This window comes from Meleagris gallopavo, chromosome 17 (genome assembly GCF_905368555.1).
Source record: "Meleagris gallopavo chromosome 17, MGAL_WU_HG_1.1, whole genome shotgun sequence".
NCBI lineage: Eukaryota > Metazoa > Chordata > Aves > Galliformes > Phasianidae > Meleagris > Meleagris gallopavo.
The window spans coordinates 616,132-640,010 of NC_139420.1; the positions used below are offsets into that span (position 1 = coordinate 616,132).

General features: G+C 40.3%; 1 protein-coding gene across 1 annotated transcript in view; it reads right to left on the minus strand.

The window, feature by feature from the left end:
- The window catches only part of PPIL2 (peptidylprolyl isomerase like 2), a 58,144-nt gene that overhangs the window by 12,876 nt on the left and 21,389 nt on the right, over positions 1-23,879 (minus strand). Inside the window, exons 11-15 of the mRNA XM_010719965.4 lie at positions 22,451-22,526; positions 21,163-21,269; positions 10,848-10,937; positions 8,942-8,975; positions 1,774-1,891 (exon numbers count right to left, since the gene is read on the minus strand). Of these exons, the coding sequence (XP_010718267.1) occupies positions 1,774-1,891; positions 8,942-8,975; positions 10,848-10,937; positions 21,163-21,269; positions 22,451-22,526 (425 nt within the window). The remainder of the gene's footprint in view (positions 1-1,773; positions 1,892-8,941; positions 8,976-10,847; positions 10,938-21,162; positions 21,270-22,450; positions 22,527-23,879) is intronic.

The window sequence follows — 23,879 nt, forward strand, 5'->3', positions numbered from 1 at the left end:
TCAGTAATTGAAATACCAAATCCAAACCAATTCATACTACCAAAGCCTTTCTCTAAAGTTTGATGCTTTGTTAGAAGACTTAGACTACAAGTGTATAAGACAGAGGTTTCCACTTCATGGTCTGCAGACCATGATGGCCCATGCTGGCTGGGCATGCAGTGCTGGCTCTCCTTTCTGTCTCCATCCGTTACACTACATTAGAGACAGCTAAAAATACATAAACATTCCAAAAGCACTTTTCCATATAAGCGACTGCCTCAGGAAGTTATATGATTGCATATAGGAGGGGCTGCAATCTGCTAGACAATCTATTAAAACATAGCTTGCCCAAAGGAAAGGTTTCAGATGCTGTGCAAATGCAAACTCCCACACGGGGTGTATGTTACAACTTAGTTTTGTGCAAAGGTTCTTCAATATGTAGACCATCAGTTGGTCAGTTAGATGCACCACAGTAATAGAAATTGTAATAAAAAAAATTCCGAGCAGAAGTAAATATACAGAGAAAGCTTTTGAATGTCACTGCAGTTAAAATAAAATTAAGGACAATGGAATTAACACCAGGTGCCAGAAGTCTCTAAACACTGCTTAGGAAGCTTTAAAAATATGGGCAGCTAGAGTCTTGCAAGGACTTTGTATATATGGGAACTTAATATTTCATATGCAAATTTTATGGAAACACACAATCACACAATCACCTCTACAGCTGTGGATGATGTGACTCAATACAGCACATCATTCATGAGCGGTCTCTCTTGTTTCTTGATCCCCCGCCTCTCCTTCTTAATATTCTTTTAAAGCCTCTGCTCTTCCCTGATTTAGCACCTGAGTGCTGGCAGTAACATTCAAATCCAAAATAAGCTTCACAGCAACTGGACCCTGCACACATGCTCAGGCATAAGCACGTGAGTAAGCCTATTAAGGGCCTCGAGACAAGCACCTGTGTTTAGTTAAATTTAGCCACGCTGTTGCATGGCTTACCCAACCATACTCGTGGAGACCAACAGTAAGGCTCCCTTCCACCACCCCCCAGCCCCAATATGCAGAACTGCACACACACACTTTCCTCTGAGGTTCCCAACAGAGGTTCAACTTTTTTCTTAGAGAACGAGATGTAGTTGGCTCAAAGTGACATGGGACGTTTTCCAAAGACTGCAGGCAAACCTCTGTGCTTCTGTCACACTTAAAGTATGCTATTACCACTTCAGTGTTTTTAAATCTCATTTGTTGTTCTTTCTCCTTCTTTACTTCATTCATTTTGTCCCTCATTTTAGCCCTCCCTTTGTTTGGTACACTGAACACCAAGTCCTTTCCCCAGACTCTGTGCTCCACCATTTTGTATTCTCCACATAAGAGCAGTGTAGAAGTGCTCTTATTTAGAAACGGGCCAGCAAAAAAAGAAGGAATGTTTCTAAGGTGTGTTTGGTTCATTTCATTAAAGCCTTTCAAAGTTCAGTATGGGACTAAATTTAAATAGAGCAGAGAGGTACGGTGATTTCACAGCAATAAGAATGGGGCTGCATAAGAAAAAATGAAAACTGCAAATCATAAAACAGAGAAGGCAAATTGATGATGCCATGAGCCGACACGTTCACGCTGCTCTTAGACTGAGTAACAGCAGCTGCAGCCACCCTGACTGCAACATGCAACACCTGACAATATTTCACTTGACTGAACTTTAAGGGGCAGCCCAAAAATGTCATTTATTTTCTTCACAGCACAAGGCACAATGTCTGGAGGGAAACAATAAAATACAAAGTACAAGCGACAACTTACAACTGTGATTTGTTTGTGTTAGGTCCTGAATTGGCCATACTAAGAATACCACGCCCTGTATGGGACAAGTTGGGCTTGAATTCATCTTTAAATGGTTTTCCCCAATAAGATTCTCCTCCTGAAAAAAAAAAAAGATGGTAGATGAAATATTTGTTTTCATTAGCTTCCCAGTACATCTTACATCAGACACTAGCAGTAAATTCCAAGTTTCTGGGGCTTCTGATCGCTGTGTTTGTAACATAGTCCTACCTCATCCCTATGACTAGGCTAGTATCTGAGCACGCCCTTGAAATCAGATGTCTGTAACTGGCAATACAATTCTGTGCCTCCACACCACTATCATCTGCAACAGATGAGACTGTTTATCAGCAGCATTATATATCATGTGGCAAAGAACTGCTGAGGATTCATTTACTTTTACTGCTCATCCATCATAGTTTTTTTTTTTTTTGAGACATTAAATCTTCAAGTGTGGCTGACTGAAAAAACACAGGGAGCAAAAAAAACTACTAATATAACTGCACTCTGGATATAGCAATGTTTCCAAAAATATAACATCAGGGAGAGGAAATATGCTTACAGCATCAACTAAGAATAGGGATTGCAAGCTCAAAAGCTTAATTCCTGGATAAACAATGAAAAATGATGATATATATTCCTTCAAAATAAATAGGTATCTTGGTCTAGATACATGGATGATGTAAACACTTAAATACAATTAAGTCCACGGATGATAAAACTTTGCACCAACCACAGACCCAGCCCTCCAAGACTGATTTCTGGGTCTGTGATGGTCTCTCCTCCTGGCTGTCAGTTTTACATTATTTATGTCAGACCTGACATTTTCATTTGCGCTTTCCTTCAGGATCATTTTTAATAAGAAAAACGAAGGCTGAGATGAGTCACGGTTTTACAGTCAAATCCATAATCTTGTTTGACAAACCATGAAAAATATATCACCTTAGGACAGGATTAAAAATAAAACAAACAAAAGTACCCAGACAGGCAGCAAAGACTGGTCCATCTGCAGAACCACTCAGAGTCCTCCTGAGTAACTGTATCGCTTACAAAGCAGAGGTCAGTAAAAGTCCTGCAGCGTGCAATGGCTATTTGCACATGTAACACACAAAAGCTATTTGATGGCACAGCCGCACGGACAAGCAGCAAATTAAATGAGAGCGTAAAACAAATTCCTACCGAAAACCATATGTGAAAAATCACAAGTGTGCATCAAACAAGAGAGGAGATTCAGATGATACCATGAGAACAACGAATCACAGGTGGACAGCTGCAAGTGGAATTAACTAACCCAGCAATTTTGGAAGAAACGGACCCACTTAAAAACCCAATTAATCATGTTCAAAAGAACTATTAATGGAGTTGAGCGCTGCCCGCTCTGCAGTTTTACAAGAGGCAGCAAAAGGGGACAAACCCTGCAGGACTATCTGTAATCAGGAGAGAAGGAGCCATTCGTTCAGTTCAGCTTAATTACATCAGCTTGATTCCGTACGACAGCCTCCTCCCACAGCGGCTGGGAGGCAGGGTAACGCCGCAGCACGCTCTGCCGTCATGAAGATGGTTCCCAGCACCAGATCTTCTGGCCAAATTGTGTTCAACCTACTACAAAATGCCAACATTTCTCTTTGATAACCAATATCCCTGTGTGTTCCTATTAGCGTAATGCCCATTACCTGCCTCGCTCTGTAGTTGTACACAAGCAAGCAGGGATCAGAATGCAGCAAGCTTCACGTGCTGCCCGAAACCAGCAGCGTACTTGCATGCAGGCCCCGCCAGCTGCACTGAGCACTGTGCTCTGCATTCTGCTCCCACTTTCCCTTCCTCAGCTCCACCCGACCCACCGCAGCCATCCAGACACGGCCTGCAGCCCTGCAGCCCCACTCCTCAGCAGCTCTGCACACCTCACACACCTCCACCCCCGGCCACACTCATGTCTCCCTTCAAGAAATAGGTAACGTTGCTTCAAAGGATCTCTTGAAGGAACTCCTCATTATTTGCAAAGCAGATGCGCTATCAGTCCTAACCCAGAGGAGTGTTTGTTGCCTAGAAATTCTCAGCATACAAACATAAGCAGATGCAATGGAGATGGCATGTAGCAGCAAGTGGCCAAAGCCCTGAGCCTGCTGCGCCCCTAGCAGGCTTTCAGCAGACGCTGGAATGCCGGCCTCGTCAGGCTGTTGGAAGTGGGTGAATGGACCCTGCAGCCTCATTGTGAGAAAAATAATTCAGAAAGCACGAGAAAAACAGTGCATGACACAACAAACAACCAGAGTCCAGTGCTCACAGACAGGAGCAATGAACCATCCCCTGTTGGTTTTAGAATACTCATTTTTGCACGATTTGGTTTCAGATCACACTCTGAGGGTCAGAACTAACCTCGTGCGTACGATGGCTAACTTTGGTTCGCTCCAGTTCTCCGGAAACAAATGCTAATATCCCAGCAGACGGTTCCAGACCCAAGGCCTGCGTGCTCAGCAGCTGCAGGAAGAGCAGAGGACAGAAGCACAGGCACCCTGCAGGCCAGGGCTGTGTGCACAAGGCCTGGCAGCACGGGCTGGCACGGAGAGGTGGGGTGCAGCAAAGATGCTGAGACAACAATGGAATAGATGGAATTGGAATGACTTTATTTTATTCTTCAAACACAAAAAAACAAATGTTTTCCCTTTAAGTTAAAAATAGCCAATTAAAAATTACTGTTTGTCAAACTGTTCCCAACCTCTGGAATTGTTCCAAGCTTCAAGCATCTGCATGAAGAAGCAGACTAGAAGATGGTGAGTTAAAAGGACTATGTTTTTAATTACTGAAACCCAGAATCACTTTCTTTCTCTCTGAAGATTAAGCACAAATCCTTCATTAGCCTACTGGCACGGCAGCACAGTGCCTAATGCTCAGCCAGCACAGCCTGGAATAGGAATTTCAGACCTTTGCATTTTGCTTTATATAGAAGAGCTCAATGTAAGCTTGGGAAAACAGCTCACAAGCCGCAAGCCGACTACTAATAAAGATGAGGCATTCTGAAGTATCGAACAGATTTCACTGTGTTTATTCTCAGCACAGTTGGGAGGCGTGGATGTGCCACCTCCACTGCATCTGAAAGCAGAATGGCTGCAGCCAGAGCAGGAGGAGGTGGAACCATGTGGTCATTCCCCGCACACGCCATAAGGAGAGCAGGCTCCTCCTTTATTGCCCAGATTGTCCTCCGAGGGAGCACAGATCACCAATGACTATATATGGAATCACTATGATGCAAAATCCGAACCCAAAGGCAACGCAAAGCCTGTGGAAAACAAGAATCGTGTCTGGGTGCTCCATTCACAATGGGCAGTGCTGACTGGCACTTTTCACCCAGATAAGATACTCTTCTGTCAGAGTGGAATCGTGCGCCTACTGCACTTGAAAAGTTATTGAGCTGCTATCACAAGAAGTGCTGTAAAATATTTTGGGGACTTCTGTGCTAAAATCAAAGGGGTTCACAAGGGAGCAGACAGGGTCTCAGTCTGGCACTTTCTGGACTGGGAATGTGAAATGGAGCAGTGCTGATAACTCTGCAGATGTGGGTCCTTTGCACAAAGCTGGAAATGGGCTTGGGATCAGCTACCACAGGAGAATGGCCTTCCAACAGCAGCATGCAGCCGAGCTGTGTCTGTGCCCTGGAGCATGGTTAGTTATCCAGCCTCATTTCCGCATCTTGTGCTATAGGAAAGGTGAATAGATGTCATCTGACAACTGCAGCAATCACATGTTAGCAAGTACAAAGAAAGAAGTCATATTTTCAGATTGTATTTCAAACTAAAAACAGCTTTAGTAGTTTTTCTCCTTTCAAACAACTTCTTCAGTAATCACCTATTTCATTATTATTTTTAATGAATATACAGAAGTTGCATAACTTTTATGCAAAGAGCTGAGGGATGCACCTGAGGCTTCAGAAATGTAACATTCCAAAAGCCAGGTGTGGGCTGGGAATTGTCATTCATGAAAGCTGTGATTTTAAGTAAATCCTTCCTTTTTCTGGCATAAAAATTGCTAAGCAGTGATAAAGAAGTGGGAGGGCTCTGATTCACAAAAATGATGGCTTACTTTCTGTAATGTTCTTGTCATTTGGAACAGCGAGGTACACAATAACATCTGACACTTCCATAGAGCTTTCCAAGATATTCTTGAATCATTGTGCAAATACGAAAGCCTGAGTTCATCCAGTAAGTGCTTCTCTCCTTCCAGACAAGGAGACACAGTACTTTTAACCCACATATCTGGGGGGCTGCAATCTAAATGGAGCGTACTGCTCCAGTTAAGAAGGCCTCACTCTTGTCCATTTGCTAAACTTCAGGCATGCAAGAGAAGAGTTCTACAACTGGTGACATTTTAGTATCTTTCCCTGCTAGGAAACCACACCGCAGAACTGAACAAGATTGACCACAGTCTCTCTGCTACCGACAGTTCAGAGGAGGGGAAAAAAGTGCTTTGCTTTGTTCCACACAAACCAAAATGCACTACGAACCTCCTTTGTGCCTTCTTGGACAGAGGCAAACTCAACCCGATTCATTTCATCTTCCAACAGGATGTGAGTAGCTGAAAAATGCCTGTGCTGCTTTGAAAATGGAATGTCCTGGATACAGTTCTCCCCTTTTCATACAAGGGGTTTGGGATATTAAACCTGTTTTTCCTACGTGCAACTTTTCTTCTATTATTTGGAACACTGAAAATACAGAGCAGCTGTTCCATTTGCACTACTGCGAGCTAGACCGAATTATTCACTGAGTTCAACCATTTTGTTGTTAAGAACAGCAGGAAAAGACACATCACAAATGTAAAATTCGTTTTCAAATAATTAATCATTACACAGAATGACCATGACTCAGCTTACTGCTTTGAATACTGCCTTTATGGATTTTTATTTTATTATTTTTTTTGTTAAAGAAAGAAGCCACTGCAACACAACACAATTTCTCCCAGTAGTCTTATGAAACTTGAAGTTTATGGCTACAGAAAATTAGTTTGGTCCTCTAAATCAGTATCAAACTTACAGGACAGCGTATCTAACTCTTTGGCAATGCTGCTGAATAAGCTAAATTAAAATTCAATTCCTCACTGTTTCTAGCATGGTATGAGCTTGCAGATGCCACCATCTACACTTCTATCCTTCTTGCATCCCAAGGTTAACTACTGAGTACCGGTGATTGGCCACTCACATGCCAACCAAGTTGGGACCATTCTTTTGTGACAGTTGAATGAGAAATTCAAGGGCACGCCATGTGATGCACAAAAAAAACCCACGAAAGAGAGGTAAGGCTCAGTGCTGCTTCCAGCCTGGGGAGCTGTAGAGTCAGTCAGTGACAGCCCTTCTGCAGGGTGTTTTCCTAAACTAAAGCACACTTACCCAGGAGAGCCGAGCACAGTTTGTGCCTGTCTCAAGCCTTTCTATAAAAGGCTCTGATCGAAACAGTTCGGCAGTTTAAAATAAAATTTCAAGGATAACTTTTGAATAGTCTTCACTATTTCCAGTTGAATTACCTGAGAAGAAAGCCCTGTTCTACAAATATGCTTCCCTGACACCAGAGAAGTCAAATTATTTACTCTCTTTACTCTTGTTTACTTTAAGTGTTCACATTGTTTTAAGTCACCCATCCTAAGCAAAGCATTAATTTATAGAGGGGCACAGAGAATTGTAAGGGAGATACATTCTCTCCTTTTCTCCATTCTATAGTTAAAAATAAGTACTTCCTCTAATTTACAGGGTTTAAAGAATTGATACCAAATTACACGGCGAAGTTTCAGCACACAACTGGAGATGTTACAATAGATCCCAGCACAGAATACTGGCTGAATGAGGCACACACATCTCTACACGAAGTTACTGCTGGCTTGTAGACACCTCACAGTGTGCAAGGTAAGCCAGGTAATGGGGAGCAAAGCCTGACCGACTGCTGACACTGTGAGCTGCCCAAGCTGCTTCATGTAAGCACCAAGCACGCAGGCACAGGAGATCAAGAGCAGTCAGGTAGCTCACCAGACTGCCTGTTCAGTACATCTTCTTGCGATGCTACTGTTAGCACATTAGATAAAGGATTATTAAGGATATTTAAAGTGCAGTTATGTTCAAAACATCAAAACCATTTTGTGACCATAGTGTCAACAAATGTGCAACACTGTCATATTTATTTGAGTATAAACTGTTCGCTTTATTGGAACTTTAATAGCCTTGACAGTTGTTTGCAAGACTCCTTGTCTACAGTATATACCTGTTTAATACCATCTTTAATTAAGAATGACAAGGAGAAAAACAAGATGGAAAAGTCTAGAGGTCATTATACTCCTTTTTAAAAATAACTCACAGAGGAGTCGTTTCTCCTATGGTCTTTGTTTTTTTCCCTCCTTTGGTCTTACACTTCCTACTTCCTTTGCCAGTAGAGCTGAGCCTTGACCTTCAGAACAGCAGCCCTGCCAGCCTCCTGCCAACTACTACTTGTACTGCCTTACAGTACTTCTGCCATTTGCACATACAGCAACAAGAATGACACCAACAAGTTCATTTTTTCAAAGCAAGAGCTGAACCCATCCTACAAAAAGGCAAAAGCTGCCCGCATCAATCCATTACATTTCTCTGGTCTCCCGACATCTCTTTAATTTCTCGTTTAGAAGATGTTCCTAATTTCACCTTTTGGGATTTGAACTGAAACTTTCCCTCTAACAAAATCAAATCACAATTCTTTTGACAGTCCACGCAAATACAGCAACAAAGCGTGTTAACAGGCTTTTGCCATCAAGACTCAGAATACTTAATTCCTGTCTCAGAGCATGCAACTGTTGAGGATTATGTGTGGGGCAACTCACACTAACATTATTTACAAAGTAAGCAGTGGTAAAGAATTACAAAGACATCCTTTTTTCAGGTGGTCTGTGAACATACACAGAAGAACGCAGTGCTTGCATATACAAGTGACGTATGTGTGAACTAGAATAAAAATGTACAAAACTCCACAAGGGCGTACAAGGAGCTGTGGAGGCTGGTGACATCTACAAGCAAGTAGGTAAAATGTACAAGTGGATAATGAGTAAATGTGCAGCACTAATTAGAAGTACTAGATGACACCAATTAAACAACACAGTGCCTTAAGTGAGAACAGCTTACTTAACTCAAACACAGCCTTACCTGTTCCCGTTCCAGTTGGATCACCTCCTTGAATCTGCAGAATTACAATAAAACCAATAGGTTACATATATATCTGTGCAAAAGACATTAAACACAAGCTATAAAAGTCAATTCTGCTTCACTTTCTTCATCATGAACTAAGTAACGTTACAAGTTAGCATCAAGGAAACCATTACTACTTATTTGGAGCTTTTTTTTTTTTATCAGCTGGCTGTCACCTCCTGCATTACTTACCCAAGAGCAAAATGATAGTTTTATAAAAATAATAGGTCTCCTGAGTAAATAAGGAAAATAAACAGTCTCAAATGGGTTAACCAGATCATCCTTTCCACTTTGTACTAGAGAGTAACATGCTTTTTAACTGATGACGTATTTAGAACAACAAAAGGCTTTATATATTGCTACCAATCCAACACATGACGCAAAGGAAATAATTGAGATGCAGAACGTATTTGAATCCATATTTTATAGTATCCTTCTCACTACCTGAATGGGAAAATTCCCATGTGAAAACATTCACAATAATAAATTTAATCACTAATATATATATACATAATATTCTGTAGTCCAGTGCCAGTAAAGGCAGTGTGACACAACTAGCTATACAGTAATAGCACACAAGCACAATTTTAATGGTGGGTTTAACTACTAACCAAGATATATGGTCCCGCCAGAAGGAAAAAGCTTTTCTTTTTGTATGATGGCATGATGGAATACAACATTCAGTGATGTCCTCTGGAAGATGCACACTGCCTTCAGGATCAGGTTGCTAATTCTTTTGAAAGGAAGTTACAGAACAGCTACAGCACCCTAAGCTCCCTGGACTGAACCTATGTAAACAAAGGTCATATTTCCAGGCCTTCCAACGGACTGCTGTAGCAGTAAGATGTCTCAAGGACTCGTTGTCTTCTAAGATCTGGCAAATCTCAATGTAAAATTAAAAATGTAATGGAAAAACTATTAACTAGGCATGGTGAGTAACCAAATCCAAGTTTTAAATCTGAGAAGCAGACCTCTGAATGCAAAACATGCCTCTTCAGACTATCAAAATGAGTTATTAGTCTCGCCCTGAAAGACTCTAAATCATTTCTGTAGCATTACATCTTGATATCTTCATAATAGCTTGATAACTTTATTAAAGTATGGTATCTTTATTAAAGTCTTATGTATGCTCACAAAATGTGATTAACATATTGATAATTACTTAAACTCATAAAATATTGATTACAGTGGTCCAAATTCAGCCAACTGTGTGTGCTGGTTGTGCTACAGCTATATACCAAGTTAAGCATGATTAAAATGACCAGCAAGTCTGAATTCATACTGTTCACCACTGTATGATGGAGCTTCAACTGAACAAGATCTTTTGCTTCTTTCTACCAGCTGTGCTCAATAGCATACGAAGGGAATAGATTACAGTTATACAGAGCTTTCAAGTACAAGTTGAATGCTTAGTCCTTCATATCCTGGAGCACTCTTGGGAAAGGATGATGTGAGAGCATCGAGGCACCACAACCTGAATCAGAAATTCAGCTTTTTGATGCTTCATCTGAGTGAGATTTCAACAGGATGCAGAATTACATATGCAAATTAGCATCTCCCTCCCTTTCTGTTCATTAACCACTCACCTGCAGCTTGAGGAACATAGCAAGAGCCTTGGCAAGGCAATGACTCTCAAAGGCTTTGTCTGGATGCCAGTGATGTTCTCTGATAGTATTAGTCAGAAACAGTTGTTAGTAAGACCTGTTAGACTTGTAACTACAAATTTAGTAAGGTGGGACAATCCTAGTTCTGGAGATATATTTTAATATACTTCTAATGCAAAGAAGATACTAGAACTCAAGCTTAGTAAGTATTTTGAGAGCGCTGTATACTGTGTATTAAAAAGGATTTGGTCAGTACTCACCACAAAATTACGAATTGACCTGTGAAAAATTGTCCCATCGTAGTAGTTCTTTTTGCACAATTTGATAAAATTTTCACAGGTTCGAGGTGTCTGAAAGACAAACAGAAGTTTTAATTAAGCCACACCTTTAGACAATCAAACTGGTCATCACACTGATTATGAGTCACCCTCTTTCAAGCCTTACAAAGAAACATGCAGGACTCTTGAAGAATGAGTCTGTCTCTACAGAAAATGAATACAATATATTCTTTTCTTTTAAGGATAACAGGCACACAGTACTTAGAATAAATTAAACCCAGACTTTCCAACTCACACCAAGAATTGTTGAACACTAACTCAGATAACATGGACTCCCAGCAGACATCATGGCAGTGAAAGCAGGCACGCTCAGACTTCCAAGTAACTGAGTTCTATGATAATCCTGGTTCCATTGAGCACTAATCTCTCAAAGTAAGAAAGTACCTGGCTTCTCTACTTCGCTACTGCAAATGTGTGCATTAAAATTAACTGGAAGAGAAGTGTTTTGTGCTCTTCACAACTTAGGACTAAGAATGGGATGATCCCAAAAGACACCACTTTGAACACTGGTCTACCCGCAGGAAAAATAAAGACAAAAATCTTTGAAAATCTGGAAAAAAATGTTGAATACATTGCCCACTTTTAATTTCCTTTTACAGTGTAGATGAAAGCATCCAAACACACCTTCTGAAAAGCCCTCCTGTACAACAATTATCCTCCCTCTGTAACCTTACAGATGCTCTTCTCTGCAGGATTAACCTACCTTCACGCATACAAACAAGCGCAAACCACGCATATAGGAACAACCTGTTTCCTATACTTGGACATGTCTTTTCTTTTAGCTCCACAATGGATTACGTTCATAAACATGTTCCAGCTTCACCAAGTAAAGCCCAAACATCTAACTAATCTGAGTTGTTACAGATTTTGAAAATATACTTATTGTATGTGCTTGCAATAAAAGCCCCCACGAGTCATGACATCTGCAAACAAACACATTCAAGACTTGAAGTCTTGTTTTGAAATACACTGATTCATTTTGCATTGATATGAGACTACTCGACTACTCTTGGTCTTACCACTAGTCTGAAAGCTGCAAAAAGTCAGAGAGAGACTCAGACATACAATGTGAAGTGGCTTAAAAGCAAAAAAAGAAAGCCCAGGGATACATTTTTAAAATAAGGCAAGTCTAATCACGGTCTTTTAAGAGCAAAACAATCTCCATCTTTTAGAAGTAGATCCATATGTTTATTCATCCTGAACATCCATAACTTTCTCATCTACAGCACAGTCATTCTAACCCCTGTATACACAGAAACACCCCTTAATTATCCAAACTGCCTCTCACAGCATTAGGAATTCTTTAACAATTTCTTGTTAATTATTCTGCAAATAGGTGGGCAGTTCTCAGGTAACATAACTGGAAAAACAAACAAGTTCTGATCTTACAGCAACTATAATCTCAGATTTCTTATGTACTTCATTACTGGGTTGCAATGGCAATGTTTTATAGCAGAATGATACCCAGGCATGCGTTTTGGTAGTATCCCAACGGCAACTTCTAAGTAGAGATATTCCATTACAACTGTTTCAAATAACAGGATGTTTTCCCATAGTTGCAATGTTTATGCAGCAAAAGACTGAATTTAAAAGCTTTTATTTGAACTGGACACACACACACTGAAAAATCCTCTTTGTACGTAACCTTCCAAGTCACATTCAACCCTAGAAGAATCATTTCTGTTGCATTTGCTTCCCTTACAAGATAATATTGCAACAAGCTCGATCCTACAGCAGTGCTACTAGTTATCACTCATAAAAAAATGTCAGAAGGGATAAAAATAAGGCTAAAGCTGTCTTTTTGAATTAGAAATGGGAATCGGCAGCTTTTAGCCCAGGGCACTTTACCTCATGAGAGCAGAGTGCTCTTTGGAGAGAAAGACACAGTTAATAAGTTCTCTAGGGGGAATACAGCAACTTGTAATTAATTTTTTAAGAGAAATGAGATCAGGCATCAGACTAAGTCCCTTGCTGATCAGCATCAAACAGCTTTAAACGTGTACAAAGTTGATAACCTAAAACAGTACTGCTGTTTATTTTCAAGATGCGATCTGTAAAACATACATTAAAAAGCATTAACATGGTAACGTGTTTTTCAGGCAGTACCTGTGCTGACCCTTCTCTTTAAATTGCTTTCCAGTTACATCTTTTTCTCAGAAATAGGCTTTTCAAATGCAACTACAGAAATGCTTAGTGTACATGCAATGCAGGATCATTTCACTGCAAGGTTTTCTTTAAATAATTCCCAAATTGGTTCCCATGGTCACCACAGGCATCATACAGACACACTTGGCAGGTAAACAGCTCCTTAGCAACATCACCATTATCTTTTGTGCTGCTCTTTCGTAGAGGAGTGTATGTGCTCTCTGTTGGTTTTTTGTTAAGTATGTAAATAGACTGAAGCAAAACAAAAATTGCCTAAGGAGATCTATGTTAAAAAAAGAGAAAAACCTACACTTAATTTGAAGCCTTCAAAATTTCTGTCACTAGTTCATGCCTCTTAATAGCAGGATTCTGGCATTTGTATGATAAGATTTTAATTCACGAGGAATCGGCTTTCCATTATTTCAGATTATTTCTGCTTTGACACATAGGATTAATGGAAAAAGCTCTGTATTTTAGTGCAACTACAACAGTTCATCCAATTTAGAGAGACAAAAAGAAATAAAAGGGAAATGGCATTAGCGCAGGGAAATTATACAGATGTGCAAATGACAGCTTCTGAACGCTTAGTGTGAAATTTCTCCTCCAAGGTTCATGCAGATCCTCGAGGGATGAAGCAGTTTGAAATGATTAGCTCTTCACATAGCAAAGCCTTCTTCCTTGCAGCCATAGCAACAACTCAGTGGCTCCTCTTTTCCCCATCTCGTGTACCTTGGCAACAGGGATGTCGCAGGTCTTCAGTTTTCTGGTTGGCTCTCAGCTGTCCAATACCAACTGTGAGTTAAGCTGACTTTTACAAATGGAGTGACCCATTTAACTGATGAGAGAGGAGAACTGCAAAGTGAGAATCATTTCAGTATAAACATTCTTTTCCTTAGTGTTTGTCCCTTGGAGAGAGTAGAAGTGTCTTTAATTCGAAGGACATGATGCAGAGGCAGACTGGCTTTTGTTCTCCCGTTAGGACAAGAGGAAAGGAGGGTTTCCCAGCTCTGTCCTACCGCACTCTTTGGAGAGAAAAGCTTTCTGCAGTTTTTCAGTTTGGCTGGTTGAGAATATCATTATGGATTTACGAGAAACCACTGAAGGTTATGAAGAAAACATAACCTTTTTCCTGTTGTTGACTTTCAAATCAACGGGATTACAAAAGAAGGTGAGGTTTTGGCCATGACTTTCATACATGTACGTCTAGATCATAGCAGAATAAAATAATGTAATTAATAATGCAAAAAGACCAAAAAGGGAGATGTTAACTTTTGCTTTTGATAATTTGAGACGAGAATGGTCAGGAGTAAAAAGAGAGCCTGGAGTCCATTGTCAGTAATGAGCCAACAAGAAGGCAGCTGTGCCTGCAGAACTTTGCACGATTCCGAGTGCCATCCCTCTGCCTTCAGCAATGGGGTGAGGGATGCAGCAGGGAGGAGTTTCTGAACAGGTGGGCACACTGGTATCCCAAGACTGAGAGACTTACATTTTCCACAAGATCTCACACTCAGGTATCAAAGCTGGGTTTGTTTACACACATTTTTCATCAGTCTTTGTAGCTGGAACAAAGGCTTCAAAGTCCAGCTATGTTTGTGTGGTCGCTGCAGAATGCAACTTTGTTCTGCACAGTCCCACAAACCTTTTCTTCTCTTCTGGACAGGATTCTGCTTACAAGAGCTACTGAGATGCACTTGGCAGTGGGAGATTTGGCAAGAACATTGACTGCTTTGGATAAATTAGATAATCTGAGCCTGATATGAAGACAACTGCATGACTGAACCTGAGATTTATTACTGATTGAATGCAAAACTTTCTGCTTGTGCCTCTACGAAAAAGATAATGGTGATCCTGTGGTGACAGGTTATGCTAACAAACAACAACTGCCTGCTGTGGTTCAAGTCAGAGACGATGCAGTTTGTGTAAGGGAGACCAACTTCAATCTGGTCACACAGTCAGCAAAAGCATTTGGGTCACTTTGTGTTCTGTGATCAGAAGAGATCAGTTCCAATGAGGTAGGAAAGATAAAAGCATCAGGGCTCTGTGGAGTAAAACACTTGGCAAGACTCTCACTGATATTTAAGGAATCAGAACAAGCAAACTCGTCTCAGGTAAAAGACTGCTGACTTGATAGCAAACATTTACCTATTTTGCTACCTCAAAGCATCAAAGTTTTCTTAGAACAAACAGTAGAATGATAGCATTCTCATTACATTGAAACCCACGGCAATTTAACAAGCTATTGAGCAAAGGTTATAGCAGATCGCTAAATTTCACTTCTAAGAGGCACTTTTCAGTTCTGACATTAACAATGCTACTGAAAACTTTTTCAAAATCTGGTATGCTTAGCTTAGACAACTTGCCAATAAGAAATGACATGCTGTAGTTTCAGTTTTCACATTTTTGCAAGTACAGGGACAATCAATCAGTTTAGCTGAGAACAATTCAAGCTAAACAGGGTACCTAATTCACTCATCTAATTTGTCAATGTTAACTGCTAGCTCTCCAGAGGCAGAGCTGTCATTCCTAGCTGCAGTTATTACTTTTCCTCTAACTTTTATTTATTGTAGAAGAAAACAACCCTTCCCCCTTCCAATCCACAAGCCACAAGAGTGGAGGAGCTTGCCAGACAAAGCAGAAGCAGGCTGGGCGCCAGCAAATAAGACACAGAATCACTAGGTACAATTTCGATACAGATCCAATTTAAACTGCTTAAGTAACCTCCAGCAGCTGTAAAGTTTGGAGCATCACAAGTCCCACAGCAGCTCCCTGGCATTTCTTCAGTCTGCAAATAGCACAAAAATTCTGCTTTCTAAGAAAATGCACCCTGTAATCACTTCCATGCTACACAGTAAAGCTCTGGTAGCTGTCAGCCTCTCAAGGTCACCCTGATCTCATCAGTGCCAAGGTACAAACAAGAAACGTGTCAGAAAGAGATGAAGAGCAACAGCTGTGCAAACTGCCTGCCTCACCCTCAGGTTTGGGTTCACCAAGTGGCAGACACAGCTGGTATGGGATTCCTGCACTGTCAAATGTCCAAAAGCAGAAGGGAATCCAATAGCGATCAATTCCCTTTGCCAGATCCAACTTGCCGAGAGTGCTAGAGGGACAGAAAGGTCCAAATGTGAAAAATGTATTCCCAGTTATCTAAAGCCAGAGGATATCAGGAAACTGGGCATAAAACGCCAAGGGCAGCAAGGTCCACAGTGCAGGGATAGGCACACAGGAAGCTGGCTGAGCATCTCCTCACCCCCAGTTCTGCCACTGGAAAAGAATGGTTTGAATGATTTGTTTTTAGTTTCTGTTAACCAGAACTTTCAAAGCTAAAACTTGCAGGTCCTTCTGCAATTACATATTTTGATGAAAACATGCCAAGCTATTTACAACCACTATACTTCATCCCTACAACAACGTTACTGACAGTACAACTAAACTGGTAAAACAGCAGCCATACATTTGCCATACAGTTGGCAGAAAGTGAGTAGAACAGATGTTTAATTTGGAAAGAAAATGAGACATTCAGGAAGCCTGGAGGACCTCGTCATGCAAGGAGGTCAAAGGATTTTTTAAGCAACTCACTTCTTTCCCATTGGAAATGGATAAGAAGTTCATAAGCTTCTGATCTTTGGAACAGTCCTTTACACAAAAGGAAAGATGATTTCAAAGAATGGGGGCTAGATTACACAGTTATAGATCACAGGCATATTTAATAGGTCAGAGGGCCTTGAAAGATTAAAACATCACTGTCTGTAGAATAATGGCTTCTTCAGATAGTTATGCCAAGACATCATCATTAAGTAGAGTTTGTCAAGTCCTAAAACCTCAAAAAGCATTTGTGGAGTGCTGGATGGGGCTTTGAAATCCATCTCACATTCCTCTTTGTTACGCCAACTTGCCCTTAAACCTTAAGGTATTACATCAAAGAGACACAAGGGAATTAACAAAACCTGACATGGCAGCTACAGATTACTATTCAATTACTACTGTGAGCATGTGTTTAGCCACCAGCTCTCTAGTGACAACTTGCACAAAAGAGAAAAGGGAGACAGCACGCCAAACCACCTGCTCATCATTTTGACAGGACCTTCTGGAGTGCTTTTTAAAAAAATCTACATATATTTCCATGGTACAACGAAAATAAAAAAAAGTACAAGCCTCAAAGCAACCTGTAGGCAAAGACAGGTATCTGCATTCCCTTCCACAGGTGCAGAGACTAGGAGTCCAATATGATCTGTTCTCATGAAGGACTCCTGGTCTGAACTGGCAGACTGTCCATGTTGCTGCATAGTGCAATCAGGCATCTATGATTGTTTATTGTCTGGGAATTCTGAATAAGAAGACAGGGAAAAAAACAAACAGCAACAAAGAGCAACAGGCACACACCACAGTGCAAAGAGAAGGCAGAACAGTAGTGTACTTTTACTCATTTGAGGCACAAACTCAAATGGGTGAAAAAAGGTCCAATTTGTCTTCCAAAATCTCAATTGCTTTTTCTCAGGTCACTCATCATTGTTCCAGAACATAAGTGAAGGTTTCTGGTGCTTTGAACAGACACAGAAGGTACCTGGATTCCAGCTCTATTTCATGCTCTCTTTCTGTACCCTGTCACTAAGTAGCTGAAGATGACTTAAATCATACTGCAGAACTGACTTCCTGCCTTGGATCAGTACAAAACATTTCATGATTACGCTTTTGGAACTTGGAAGATTCTCATCACTACCAACCTTATTGACTGGCACCTTTAAGTACTACTGTATGAAGATGCCTCAATTTATTTTAAAGCAAAAGTTTCCACACATGTGTGAACTGAACTGCAAACAATCCATGCTGCCTGTTCACTCACAAAACCAGGGAAAACTCTTTCTCATCCAAAGAGAACTGGAATCACAAGAACTGAGGGCAGAGAGAAAGAATCCGAGGTTGGGGGGAGAGTGTTAAAAATAAAAATGATACCCCGTGGACTTGAGCAGCAATGCAGACTGCTCTGATCAGAGATGCAAGAATATATATTTTTTTAAATAGAGAGTCCGTAGCCATGAAAATGCAACCAAAGACTCCCAAGTAGAGACACACTCTGTGAGAGCAAGTATGTCATTTGTGGTTCTCTATTTTGGCAAAAAGACTTCACCTCAAAATGTATATTTAAGTCTTGCCCATAAGACTATTTCAAAAAGTAATTTGAATGTTCTAAGTTCTACCTCTAGACACAGGTACTCATTTATCATACTTATATAGCAACTTAAGACTCAAGCTTCCTAAAGCATTTCACAATCACATGCTTGCAGTACCCTACAATTTCAAGCACTGCTAGCATGTCTTCCATAATAATCTGAGCGCAGGATATCACTCAGCAGTTACAAAAAGGAACCTGTGGTCAGGTCAAGGGAACAACCAGTCAGATAATGCCCAGTTTTTTAAAAAAGAAGCTAAGCAGCACTGTAACATAGCTCATAAATCATATGTTTGTTCCCGCAGTTGCACCGCTTGAGAGAAAGAGCAGATAAATGGATTCCCCAAATTATACACATTTTGGCTGAATTCAAACAGCACTGACAGCCTAATACTGTTATCAACTCTCCCATTCACTCGGGTAGCACAGAACTGCGTGTTGAACCCAGAGGCCCCAAATCTGCTGGTGTTATCAGCGGGTATCAATACAGTGCTTTGAGTTGAAAACCGTTTATCACTCCATTTCTTTCTGAAAAGCTGTTGCTACCCACACCAGCTACAATGAAAGATCATGAAGGCTGAGAAGTCGACCACCAAAAAGCCCATGCAACATTAATTTGGGCAGGCATCCAACTCCCTCAGATTGCATTCAAGGGAGACAGCCACCGGGTCACAGAGTGCCTTACCCACATTCTACATGTCTGCAGAGAAACAAAAACCTGCATACAAACTGATTCGTTATACAGTTCTAGATACATCCCAGAACTGATTCAGCTCATGTACTGAATGATCCAGAAGAGAGAATTAACAAAAACATCATGGGATGAAATACTATTACTGTGCATATTCACCAGCAGAGTGAACGGAATGTTTGAAGGCCTTAATTTTGGCATTTCCCCATTTTCTGTATCTGCCTTTGCAATCTCAATAGATCCACTGTAGCTGATCCACATATATGTGTGCAATCTATTTATGTACTATGTGTCTGTAAGATATTTGCTCTACCCTGCACTGAGCTACCTTATGTGCCTAAGCTCAGAGCGCTTCAGGAAAATAGAAGGGCAAAAGCTGCTTATACAGTACAGGGAGAAAAATAAGCATCTCCAGGAGGAACTGATTGAATGGACCTTGGACAACGACCTAAAGTGAACGTTGTGAAAACCTCCCTACAGCAGTCAGTTCTTCTAACGATTCTAAATATACATATCTTCTTCCTCAATTAAGCCAAAGGTCTGCTTAATTCATACAGATACGTTTGACACAGAGAAATGAAAGAAACAGATGGCCAGTGTTCGTGCAGGTCTGCTTGTGCAAAACGGTACACAGTGTGTACATAATGAAGCAGTGTGTGAAAGGGAGACGAATAGGGATTCATCCATTAACAAAGGAAACACAATGGATATCATGCAGGAAGTTTATAATGGGTGATTGAGCCTGAGTCCTCAGGACTGAGTGATACTGGTCACACGTGCGGCCAAAGAAACCATGCTGACAAGAATAGCTGCAGTCAGTCTGCATTAGCCAGGAGCCAGTTTCAGAACATATGGCAAAACAAATGATTCAATGCAATCTGCTCATTCTGCTGCTTCCCCCAAATATTGCTGTAGTAACATCCTCTGCTTTTTGCCTTACTACATAATGTTACTATTTCAGAGCATGGAAAACACCTGCATGGATGACAGAGACTTACAGAATTACTAGCATCATCAGCTGTTGGGGAGATTCTCATATTCTTTGTATAGATTAGCTTGAAAAGTTTGCACATATCTTGCTCCTTGCTTGTGAGAAAAGAAGAGAAGGGAAAGCTGGCAGGACTGTCTTTCTCGTTCATTTTCCTATCTCCCAGCTGTTCACAAAGTTAGGCAAAAAAGCATGCATTCTCCCAGTGCATCTCTGGATTCTATACCAGGCACCCCAAATCGCAGCCAGCATCACTGTCTTTAGCTCTCTGAGCATCCTGACAAGAACATTTTACCATTTAAACCCCAAAAAATCTACTTTCAGACCTCTAATTTCCCAAACTAAAAATCTCAGCACGCAATGGATGGTTTGGGCTTTTTGTACTAGAAATATTTTCCTTATACAGATATGCCTGTACAAATGAAAAAACAAGCACACTGGCATCTGAGTGTCATCTGAGACACCAGTGTTGCCATCATTCATTTGTCTAGGATAAGTCTTACCACGTTTATTATTTTAAGAGCCACAGATTTCCTGCAGAACCAAGCTGCACTGGCTATAAAAAAACCTCCAGTCCACTCATTTTTAAATGAATGCCTGTCTACCTGTTTAGGTTTGTTCTGTAAAGCCCAGGATTTAGAAACAAATCTAACAGTTCCTGGGGAACTTAATCAGGCGTATTTAGATTGCTCTTTTTCATCAAGGTTCTTGTCCTGGTTCTTCTAGTTACCTCCTGAGCAATCTTGTCTCCCTTCTCTGTGCTTTTTTTTTAATCTCTGCCTTTCTTACCCAGTCACTACTTGGGTCACTGTACCCTCAATCCTTTGAAGCTCTAAACACATAGTTTGACATATTAGAAGTTGCCCCACCAAAATGTGTGACACTTCTCAAGAGCACATTGATACATACAGTAGTATAACATATAAAATAAAATACATAAATATCACAGTAGATCACCCTGTCTGGAACCATAATGAATACAACACAGCTATTACATGCAATTCATGTGTTTGAATACATCCTTTGACACTGAAAAAAACCTTCCCTGTGAATCTCCTTTAATATTTTGCTTGAAAGATGAAACTCCATGCAGGAGACACAACAAAATCACCAAGAGCTAATTACTTACCTGTTTCTATTACAACTATACACTACTCTTCATCTCTGGACACTTCCATTGCCAGCTCCTAATGTATTTGTTACCTAGAGATAAATTACAAGTTGCAGCCTACAGGGCATACAGTACCATGTCACAGTGCAGCTCCAAATTTAAGTCTCCTTTGTTAGTGTGAAGTCGTACATAGCCCTTTTTCTTCACATACTGGTATCTTACAACATCATCTTCAATAGCAGCTGTAACAAAGCAAAAAGGCAGTAAATAGATCTCTAGAATTTTATTCATTGACCAGCAAACAAATTACTAGATTCTGCTGTCTGGCTTGTTCCTCTGAGTACACCAGGTCTTCAGGGACTATACTTGGCAATTTATCTCTGATAATCTCACATTAATCTTCGTGCAAAACACTTTGAACTACAGAAAGCCAACTCCTTGAGAGCCAACAATATAATATAGATACTATATATCTATCTTTTTAAATCACAGAAACATTTAATGTTATATACTATAATTTTCAAGTAATGTCTACCAATCACAAACATTACTTTGAAATCAAATAATTTCTTGTTAAATTTGGAAGTTAAACAGGTTGTCATCAGCCAACCACAAACTGCTGACATCTGAGGATCTATCCAGTTCTGAAAACAAATGAAGCCAAATCGCTGGAAACATTACTGGAAAGTCAAACCAAGGGGTCAATCTAGAATATTTCCACTCCTGTTTTGTCAAAACATCCAATTAGTCAAACACTTCCAGTGCTCAAAGATTCATGTGTAAATCACTGTAATTCCGGAACAGAACCGAGTAACCACGTCGCTTCAGTGCTGCGTTCAATCTTTGTTCAGTACTTCTACATTTAAGAGCCAAAAGCCAGACATCTCTCCACACAGACATGCCAACTGCTCAGCTATTTAATCAACGTTCACATTTAGTAAGGCCTACAAATTTATACTGAGGCTAGAAAATGAAAATCTTCATATTATTGAAATGTACTTTTGGATAGAGTATAACTTTGAAAAGTAGTAAATCATAAGTTATCATCAAAAAAATTGCTGTTAATCTAACCAAACTAGGTTAGATCAAAAGGGTGGTAAAGATTTTCTTGCAATATGAGAAGAGATTTCACTTCACAGCTAACCTACGTAAGCACATACCCCATTTTGTGGGTCCCAGCCATAAGAATACAAACTGAAATTAATGATGTAAGTAACTGCCATTCAGAGATTAAGCTAATTCATAATTGCTCCATTATTTCCAGAATGAGATCACGGGAAAGCACATATATATCTGCTTTGCAAGGCATCATCACTGAACACTTAGCAGCCCATTCCTTATCCCTGTAGAAGTGTGTGTTCAAGGGAGCACACCTTAAAGCTGCAAGGTAAGCAAACAGCTTGAAAGTACATAGTTCTGGTACCTGCTTCATGGGTAGTTTCAGGTACCATTGCAGTGGAGGTGAAGGAAGCACTTACTGCTCCAGTAGAATAATGAGCCTGTTTGCAGAAGAAAAAGCAAGAGAAAAAGACATTAGATCTTAGAATCTATCTATTTTAAATGCCATATAAGTACTGTACAAGCAGTATAAACACACAAGTAGAATTTACATCATACTTGTGAAGACAGACTTCCTGCTCTAGCTCCTATAGAAAGGGACAGATATGTGATGCAGTGGTATTTCTCCATCTGTTCCCTATAACGTTCTCCTCCAGTTAAGGCTGCCCAGGCACTGAGCTGAAGGGGTTCCACAATAATTTAATACATTATTACACAAAGATTTTATTGTCAGAATTTACTTGTATGTCCACAGGTGGAGGTATGAAAGGAGTACTGCTGGCAAGACATCTGTAAAATTCTGCAACGCTGCTGAGTAAGTGGAAGGAAAATCCGGTGAACCACAGAGACAAACCAACCCCTCACATGCATAGGCCCTTCCTGTCCCGTGGCTCTGATTTCAGCTTCATCATTCTTTTGCACAATGAAATGTGAACATCACACAAGGATGTTACTGTAAATTAGAAAGACTAAGAAACAAAGAGATACTTTCAGCGATGCTGGGGCAACGCTCAGAGAATACAGGCCAATGCTCCGTCCATCAGATTGTGCTGCCCACTATGCAAGTTCATAATTAGCTCATTTACATGATGATCTGACTCTCCAAACATAGAGTTCATCATTATCTCTTACCTCTTTTTTCTTCTCTAAACCTTTAATTTTTCTATAATGCTATGACACTCTAAAAATGGGACACATATGATACATCATATATAATCATTAAGAAGCTACCCCCAAGCCTCCTCATAAAAGGCCATATGCTGCATTACTACTCCTTTTTGTCTAAGTATAGTCAAAGCATGAGGACACAGACATCCCAGAATTATAAAAGGAAAGAAAAATACTCTGCCTGGCTGGAGGAAATCTACATGCAGATGAATGTTTCTTTGGATAACCATGAACACACAGGAACATGCACCTGAAAGAACATCCTTTAAAATATTCCACAGAAAATCCTGCGTTACAGTGGAAAAAATGGGGAAGCAACGAAAGTTGATTTATGTATTTGCCCACACCAGAAATGACTCAGTTGTACTGCCCTTAAGGTGTGTTCCCTCTGCCAGTAACTGCAGGAAGCAATGATAAACAAATTCAAAGCAGGAGATTGCAAACTGGGAAAAAAAAGATTCTTCCAGCACATACATCATGGCCAAATAAGAAAGATTCCTCCTCCTTGCTCTATTTCTAAAGTGTTTAGGTTCATTCATAATGATTCAACAAAGAAATTCACTGACACACACAATGTATTCCTATGGAATCTAGGTATGATTTTCATATTCTCAACTATGATAAAC